At 42.5% G+C, this 9,334-nt stretch overlaps 1 protein-coding gene across 1 annotated transcript; it reads right to left on the bottom strand.

Annotated features, from left to right (window-relative positions):
• Positions 1–6,750: 6,750 nt before the first annotated feature.
• On the bottom strand, positions 6,751–8,776 carry LOC125507007 (caffeoylshikimate esterase-like). The gene is made up of 8 exons (XM_048671710.1): positions 8,762–8,776; positions 8,484–8,577; positions 8,319–8,351; positions 7,951–8,097; positions 7,550–7,680; positions 7,275–7,412; positions 7,081–7,179; positions 6,751–6,978 (listed from the first exon to the last, which is right to left on the bottom strand). The coding sequence occupies exons 3-8, from the start codon at positions 8,341–8,343 to the stop codon at positions 6,751–6,753; spliced, it is 768 nt and encodes a 255-aa protein (XP_048527667.1). The 5' UTR covers positions 8,344–8,351; positions 8,484–8,577; positions 8,762–8,776.
• Between the last annotated feature and the right edge of the window lie 558 nt (positions 8,777–9,334).

The following is a 9,334-nucleotide window of genomic DNA, read 5'->3' as shown; positions in this document are numbered from 1 at the left end:
GCGGCGCACTCGGCAGGGGCTCGAATCCGTCGAAGATCAAGTCTCCGCGGATGTCGGCCGTGTAGTTTAAGCTTCCAAACCTGACCTGGTGGCCAGGGGCGTAACTCTCGATCTTCTCCAGATGGCCAAGCGAGTTGGCCCGCAATGCGAAGCTGCCGAATACAAAGATCTTCCCGGGGAGAAAATTCTCACCCTGGACTGCATCGCTATCGATGATCGAAGGAGCCATCAATCCTAACGGTGACGACACAGAGGAACTTTCAATGAAAGCACCAATGTCGGTGTCAAAACCGGCGGATCTCTGGTAGGGGGTCCCGAACTGTGCGTCTAAGGCGGATGGTAACAGGAGGCAGGGGACACGATGTTTTACCCAGGTTCGGGCCCTCTTGATGGAGGTAAAACCCTACGTCCTGCTTGATTATTCTTGATAATATGAGTAGTACAAGAGTAGATTTACCACGAGATCAGAGAGGCTAAACCCTAGAAGCTAGCCTATGGTATGATTGTATGTTGTCCTACGGACTAAAACCCTCCGGTTTATATAGACACCGGAGGGGGCTAGGGTTACACAAGGTCGGTTACAAAGGAGGAGATATACATATCCGTATTGCCTAGCTTGCCTTCCACGCCAAGTAGAGTCCCATCCGGACACGGGACGAAGTCTTCAATCTTGTATCTTCATAGTCCAACAGTCCGGCCAAAGGATATAATCCGGCTGTCCGGATACCCCCTAATCCAGGACTCCCTCACCCTATCTTTCTCTGTGTCCGATTAAAACTTCATCACCATAAATATCGCGTGAGTGTTAGCAATTGTGAAAGACTAAATGATGGTTGAGTATGTGGACTTGCTGAGAAGCTCTTATATTGACTCTTCCCTATGTTATGATAAATTTCAATTGCTTCAATGACTGATATCATAGTTTGTTAGTTTTCAATGAAGTTTCTGATTCATACTTGAGTATGTGAATGAATTGTTACTTTTGTTGGGGAACGTTGCAGAAAACAAAAATTTTCCTACGGTTTCACCAAGATCTATCTATGAGTTCATCTAGCAACGAGTGATTAGATGCATCTACGTACCTTGTAGATCGCGAGTGGAAGCGTTCAAAGAACGGGGATGAGGTAGTCGTACTCGACGTGATTCGAATCACCGAAGATCTTAGCACCGAACGGACGATGCCTCCGCGTTCAACACACATACAGAATAGCCACGTCTCCTCCTTCTTGATCCAGCAAGGGGAGAGGAGAGGTTGAGGGAGATGGCACCAGCAGCAGCACGACGGCGTGGTGATGATGGAGCTGCAGTACTCCGTCAGGGCTTCGCCAAGCGCTATGGAGGAGGAGGAGGTGTTGGAGAGGGAGAAGGAGGCAACCAAAGGCGTGGGAGAAAAGCCCTCCTTCCCTCACTATATATAGGAGGGCCAAGGGGGGGGCGCCGGCCCTAGGAGATCCAATCTCCTAGGGTGGGGCGGCGGCCAAGGGGGGTTTCCCTCCCCCCCAAGGCACCTAGGAGGTGCCTTCCCCTCCTAGGACTCTTTCCCCTTGTAACCCTAGGCGCATGGGCCTCTTTGGGGCTGGTGCCCTTGGCCCATGTAGGCCAAGGCGCACCCCCTAGAGCCCATGTGGCCCCCCGGGACAGGTGGCCCCACCCGGTGGGCCCCCGGGACCCTTCCGGTGGTCCCGGTACAATACCGATAACCCCGAAACTTGTCCCGATGCCCGAAACAGGACTTCCCATATATAAATCTTTACCTCCGGACCATTCCGGAACTCCTCGTGACGTCCGGGATCTCATCCGGGACTCCGAACAACATTCGGGTTACTGCATATACATATCCCTACAACCCTAGCGTCACCGAACCTTAAGTGTGTAGACCCTACGGGTTCGGGAGATATGTAGACATGACCGAGACGACTCTCCGGTCAATAACCAACAGCGGGATCTGGATACCCATGTTGGCTCCCACATACTCCACGATGATCTCATCGGATGAACCACGATGTCGAGGATTTAAGCAACCCCGTATGCAATTCCCTTTGTCAATCGGTATGTTACTTGCCCGAGATTCGATCGTCGGTATCCCAATACCTTGTTCAATCTCGTTACCGGCAAGTCACTTTACTCGTACCGTAATGCATGATCCCGTGACCAGACACTTGGTCACTTTGAGCTCATTATGATGATGCATTACCGAGTGGGCCCAGTGATACCTCTCCGTCATACGGAGTGAAAAATCCCAGTCTCGATCCGTGTCAACCCAACAGACACTTTCGAAGATACCTGTAGTGCACCTTTATAGTCACCCAGTTACGTTGTGACGTTTGGTACACCCAAAGCACTCCTACGGTATCCGGGAGTTACACGATCTCATGGTCAAAGGAAAAGATACTTGACATTGGAAAAGCTCTAGCAAACGAACTACACGATCTTTGTGCTATGCTTAGGATTGGGTCTTGTCCATCACATCATTCTCCTAATGATGTGATCCCGTTATCAATGACATCCAATGTCTATAGCCAGGAAACCATGACTATCTGTTGATCAAGGAGCTAGTCAACTAGAGGCTTACTAGGGACATATTATGGTCTATGTATTCACACGTGTATTACGATTTCCGGATAATACAGTTATAGCATGAATAAAGACAATTATCATGAACAAAGAAATATAATAATAATGCTTTTATTATTGCCTCTAGGGCATATTTCCAACAACTTTAGCATAAGAGATCATATGACAATATATATATATATATTGCTGTTCTAAGAATGATCATGATGCCCTCATGTCCGTATTTTATTTTATCGACACCTCTATCTCTAAACATGTGGACATATTTTTCGATTTCGGCTTTCGCTTGAGGACAAGCAAGGTCTAAGCTTGGGGCAGTTGATACGTCCATTTTTGCATCATGCTTTTATATCGATATTTATTGCATTATGGGCTGTTATTACACATTATGTCACAATACTTATGTCTTTCCTCTCTTATTTTACAAGGTTTACATGAAGAGGGGGAATGCCAGCAGCTGGAATTCTGGGCTGGAAAATGAGCAAATATTAGAGACCTATTTTGCACATCTTCAAAAGTCCTGAAACTCCACGGGAATTATTTTTAGAATATATAAAAAATATTGGGCGAAAGAAGTACCAGAGGGGGGCCACCCACCGTCCACGAGGGTGGGGGCCCGTCCTACCCCCTGGGCGCGCCCCCTGCCTCATGGGCCCCCTGGTGGCCCTCTGATGCCCATCTTTGGCTATATGGAGTCTTTCGTCGAGGAAAAAAATCATAAGCTATATCACGGGATGAAACTCCGCCGCCACGAGGCGGAACCAATCTAGGGCTCCGGCAGAGCTGTTCTGCCGGGGAAATTTCCCTCCGGGAGGGGGAAATCATCACCATCGTCATCACCAACGATCCTCTCATCGGGAGGGGGTCAATCTCCATCAACATCTTCACCGGCACCATCTCATCTCAAACCCTAGTTCCTCTCTTGTATCCAATCTTTGTATCCAAACCTCAGATTGGTACCTGTGGGTTGTTAGTAGTGTTGATTACTCCTTGTAGTTGATGCTAGTTGGTTTACTTGGTGGAACATCATATGTTCAGATCCATTATGCATATTAATACCCCTCTGATTATGAACATGAATATGATTTGTGAGTAGTTACATTTGTTCCTGAGGACATGGGAGAAGTCTTGCTATAAGTAGTCATGTGAATTTGGTATTCGTTCGATATTTTGATGAGATGTATGTTGTCTTTTCTCTAGTGGTGTCATGTGAACGTCGACTACATGACACTTCATCATTGTTTGGGCCTAGAGGAAGTCATTGGGAAGTAATAAGTAGATGATGGGCTGCTAGAGTGACAGAAGCTTAAACCCTAGTTTATGTGTTGCTTCGTAAGGGGCTGATTTGGATCCATATGTTTTATGCTATGGTTAGGTTTACTTTAATACTTTCGTTGTAGTTGTGGATGCTTGCAATAGGGGTTAATCATAAGTGGGATGCTTGTCCAAGTAAGAACAGTACCCAAGCACCGGTCCACCCACATCAGATTATCAAAGTACCGAACGTGAATCATATGAGCGTGATGAAAACTAGCTTGACGATAATTCTCATGTGTCCTTGGGAGCGCTTTCCTTTTTATAAGAGTTTGTCCAGACTTGTCCTTTGCTACAAAAAGGATTGGATGCATCTTATTTACTTTTACTACTTGCTACCCGTTACAAATTACCTTATCACAAAACTATCTGTTACCGATAATTTCAGTGCTTGCAGAGAATACCTTGCTGAAAACCACTTATCATTTCCTTCTGCTCCTCGTTGGGTTCGACACTCTTACTTATCGAAAAGGCTACGATAGATCCCCTACACTTGTGGGTCATCAAAATACTGCGTTCCCCAACACTTGAGTAGGGCATCAATCTCACAAACCAGTGCATTGCATGTCTCATTGATGCACAGAGATGGTAGTTCACATCCAAGCACCACCTTGAGTGGTGAGTTGCCAAGGGCCGATGTTAGCCCAACATAAGTCTACAAGAAGAAGGTTGCGTAGTAGACATCACTGTCCTACGGTGCCCTCTGTGTCACGCAAACAGAGGGATCCACACTATAGGGTGTTGCAATACGTTCATGGTTCGCTTATGGTGGCTGGCGTGAGTGACAGAAGCACATACCCAAGTTTGGGGGTCATTGCGTATGGGATAAAGGGGACTTGATACTTAATGATATGGTTAGGTTTCACGACCTTAATGATCTTTAGTAGTTGCGGATGCTTGTTAGAGTTCCAATCATAAGTGCATATGATCCAAGTAGAGAAAGTATGTTAGCTCATGCCTCTCCCTCATATAAAATTGCATGAATGATTATCGGTCTAGTTATCGATTGCCTAGGGACAAATGACTTTCTTGTTGACAAAAGCTATCCACTTTTATTACCTTGCAATTTATTCATAGTTTTATTCTCGCAAAGTACTCGTAGTTTTATTCTTACAAAACAGTTTTATATTTATTTTAGGTAAAGCAAACGTCAAGTGTGTGTAGAGTTGTATCGGTGGTCGATAGATTTTGAGGGAATATTTGTTCTACCTTTAGCTCCTCGTTGGGTTCGACATTCTTATTTATCGAAGAAGGCTACAAACGATCCCCTATACTTGTGGGTTATCAGATATTCACCACATTTTCCCTTTTGTCGTCACCACATGCACTTATATGTTTACCATGTTTACTCCAACATGCATATCCTAACATGAATACCCTCTTGATCAAATGTGTCCGGATCCCTATAATGCTTTTGATATCTTGCAAATTTTACACAGGAAACATGGGGAACATATCCATTTGCCTTCCTTCTCAACCTATCTCGATCGACTGCTTCCAAAAAATCTGACAGCCCATCCTTGAACTCATTGCTCAAACGGCTCTCGATGTATATCCAAGCTCGATCCATGTCTGCAACAAAACAAAAGCAGCACATTAATAACCTACTATTACAAGAAATTATATGTGAATCATAATTATATTTAACACAATATCACATTTTTTTTACTCTGCATATTAACTTTGTCTTAAAACAATCCTTTGTAAACTTTGCCTAACTTTGTATTCATATTTATTAGCATCTACAATATCAAATCTCAATACCATTGAATTCATCTACACATGGATAACATCGACTTCACTTAAGTAACATGCAAAGTACATCAAAACAGAGGGAGTATATACCTTCGATTCAGTTATAGAATGATAACAGAAGCCCCTCCTCAAAATGGCACCCGACGACAACACACCACTTCAAATTGATGACCGGTGGCAGCCATCCCCCTCACAATGGTGCCCAACAAAAGCCATCTACCTCAAATCAATGATCGGTGGCATCCATCCCCTCAAAATGGTGTCCGGCGACAACCCTCCATCCTGAATCAGTGATGATGATGACAACATTCTCCCCCTCAAAACAGTTATCGTCGACATCCCTCCACCTTAGATCGATGACAAGTAACGGCCGCCATCCCACTCAACACGGTCAAGAGCGACGACACTACCCACTCGAGTGAATGGACAACTTCCCAGCGAAATCATAGTCAGTGAGATCGGCTACCAAAGTATTGGAGGCAGTTTCCAAATTGCGAGCCACCGTGTATTATCAAGTATTGGAAGTGGTTTCCAAATTGCAACTGCCGCCATGTATTCTCATAGGTGGTTTTGTTTCATAATCGTATGGAATAAATAAGTACTACATATAGTTTCTGAACTGTAGTTAGGTACTCATGTGGAACTGCCTCTATTGTTCAGCATTACATACTACTTTGTTCCTCTGCATCACAACCACTTGGGGGGGGGGGGGGACCTTTAATGCCCGTTTTTCTACTAGTGCGGTCTCATATGACAAACTTATGATGTCTGCATATTTCTCCATAGTAAAACACATGACTCTCATACCGTGAACAATTTGTTGAAGAGAAAGCCCCCAATATGAGTAAACTTTTACGAATTGTTATTTACATGTACAACGTGAATTTAAACACGAAATCTGCCAAAAAGATACAACAAGAAAACTAGAAGGTTGCTATCCAATGCTTCAAAAAAAAAACTACCATGCTCTGCCCTAACATGTAAAAAAACTTGCACTAAGCTATTGGTTTTACAATTTAATGTAAATATGTATATACTCTGGGTCGCCTTATACTCACTGCTTTGGCAACAGGGAGTATATTAACATTTTAGGCTCTGTAATATTAGCTATGATTCATTTTGAACCAATGCCCTCTCATCAAGCCACCGAATGATATCTGAAAACACAATGTCAATGTTGTTCTCTGGTTCACCGGAAGTCAAAGCATGGCACATCCCTGGGTAGAGCTTCAGCGTCTTGTCTTTACTCTCAGCTAATGTATATAGTGCCTTACTTACTGCTGGGTCAGTCACAGCATCAGCACCACCATGGACTATAATGAATGGCAGGGTTACCTTGTTGTAAAATGTGAGCAATTTAGATGAACTACAAGCAAGTTATGAAACTACTTCAGGATTACCAGTTCAATGTATAAATATACTGCAGCTTGCTCGTACCTTTTCAAGATTGCTTTCAATATCCAAGCTTGCCATAAAAATTTCGTAACCAGTCTTTAGCCTAGGCCTTCCTTTATAGCAATAAGGATTGTTTCTGACCTGATTACATGTATACTTTCTTTTATAGATAATGATGCAGACGATTCAGTGACAGAAAAAGTAATGTAGCATGATTTAGATCTTGAGCATTCTACCTCTTCACGCCATTCTTGGCTTTTAATTGCCCTATCAATGATGTCTTCATTAGGAATAATCTTCCATGTAGGGATTACATTGCTGAGCTTGCTTAAGATTGTAATCACCATGGGACTAGGCTTCATTTCTTCTACGATCTGCATCATGTTACCACATCAATAAACAATTCATGGTAACACATGGGGGGCGCAGATTGTAGATCTCAAAAAATTCTAGACAATAACAAAATGACACTAGCAGCAAAGACAAGATTAGCTAATCTTGGACACTTAACCTTGCACATGGGGGCAACTAAAATGGCCCCATCCCAAAAGGTAGGTTCCTTCCTGTGAAGCATCAACGCGATAGCTCCTCCCATGGACTCACCGAGCAAGAACTTCCGTTTTCTCCTGTGCTCCTCTTTCTCTATAATGAGGGGGACATGACTTCATTTAAGATTTTAACTGTCATTTTTAAAAGGTTTGAAGTTTTCTAGACATCCACAAATCACCTATATCTGCCAATAATCATGAAAAATGCCGGCCATTATATGACATATGCTTACTGATTATTTATGAGCAGAATGACTACTAATGAAGACAATACATAACTATGGAGATTTGGAGTAGATTTTACAAGTTATATGACACAAGTAATAGAATATATGAGACTAGTAATATACAGAACAGAACATACCACAAACACTTGCAAAGTATGTAAAGCAATCAGCCACGACATCATTTAGATTGCTAATATAGCCTTGAAGTCCTGAAGACTTTCCATGGCCTTCATAGTCCACTCCGTGCACCGCAAATCCAGCCTTTGCCAGCCGTGTGCCGGTGCCTGAGAACAATAAGATGTTAATTTATTGTTCCTACTCTATGATACTTATCTGGTTATTCTTCTTTAGCATTAATCCAAATAAAAATGGGATTGATACATGGGTATATGATCACATTTAAAAAAAATTGTGTACCATTATTTATGAATCAGCACAGAGGCCATTTTCTTTGATATTTTAGCTAAGTACAAGCACATAAAAGCCAAATGGTCATGCTATTTACCTCTCATTGAAATGCTGCATTCCATGGCATATCCTACAAATATAGCAAGAACAGCACGTGTACAGTTAAACTATATGACGCAAAACACTGCAGAGTTCTATTCTTTTGGTAAATATCATGGTATTTTAAATTTGAATACAATATATTTCAACTAAATGAATTTACCATGACATAGGAAGATGAGAGCTTTTGGATCGTAGTTTGAAGGGCTCCATTGGCATGTAAAGAGGTTCAATCCTCGTGCATTTGAAATATATTCCTGCAACCAATTTTTCCAACAGATCATTCAGTAACATTCTAATACACAATTAAAGTATCGCATCAATCAAACATAAATAAAGAACTCAATGCCGGATGCACCTTCAAAACAAAATATTCAGCATAAGGTAGGAACGAATATATAATGTATTTAGAGGCTTCGTTTCTGTATGGAACCAACTAACCTCTTGATATTTGATATCATCATTGGCCATTGCTCTCGATAGGAAACGATGACTTCATGGCTAATGTATATGTGCAAAACTCAGACATTAAGAAATGATTTAAAAAAAGAGCGGTCGTTATATATACGTCCAGATCTGTGGACAGTTCTCATTTTGTTCGTCGTGTTCTTTATATCCATGCATGAAGTTGCGGCATGTATGGTCTAGGAGTGATCAATTTTAACCAACAAGGCTAAGTTTAGTTTGAACTACCTACCTCAATTAGGCCATCCTAGATTAGGTCTGAATTTTTTTGTGGTTAAATAATGGGAAGAAAAATAGTTGTACCCCGTGTATGGCACGAGATAATCGGTTGTTTTCGTTCTAACTGTCATTGTTTGGTCAGGAAAAACGCCAGAGAATTGCGTTTTAAACACATGTTGCTGATCAACTGATGAGTCCATGTCAATGAACGTGTGGCATATATACATCATGATCGGCCCATTTGGTCTGACTTGAATTAAATGTGATGTATATAAGATAAGACCTGGAGCTGGAGCTGTGATGTGCAGCGCACAGTCCAAAACTGTTGGT

This window comes from Triticum urartu, chromosome 5, assembly GCF_003073215.2.
Source record: "Triticum urartu cultivar G1812 chromosome 5, Tu2.1, whole genome shotgun sequence".
In the NCBI taxonomy this organism is placed as follows: Eukaryota; Viridiplantae; Streptophyta; class Magnoliopsida; order Poales; family Poaceae; genus Triticum; species Triticum urartu.
The sequence above is the reverse complement of the archived record's forward strand: the minus strand, read 5'-3'. Positions and strand labels throughout refer to the sequence as shown.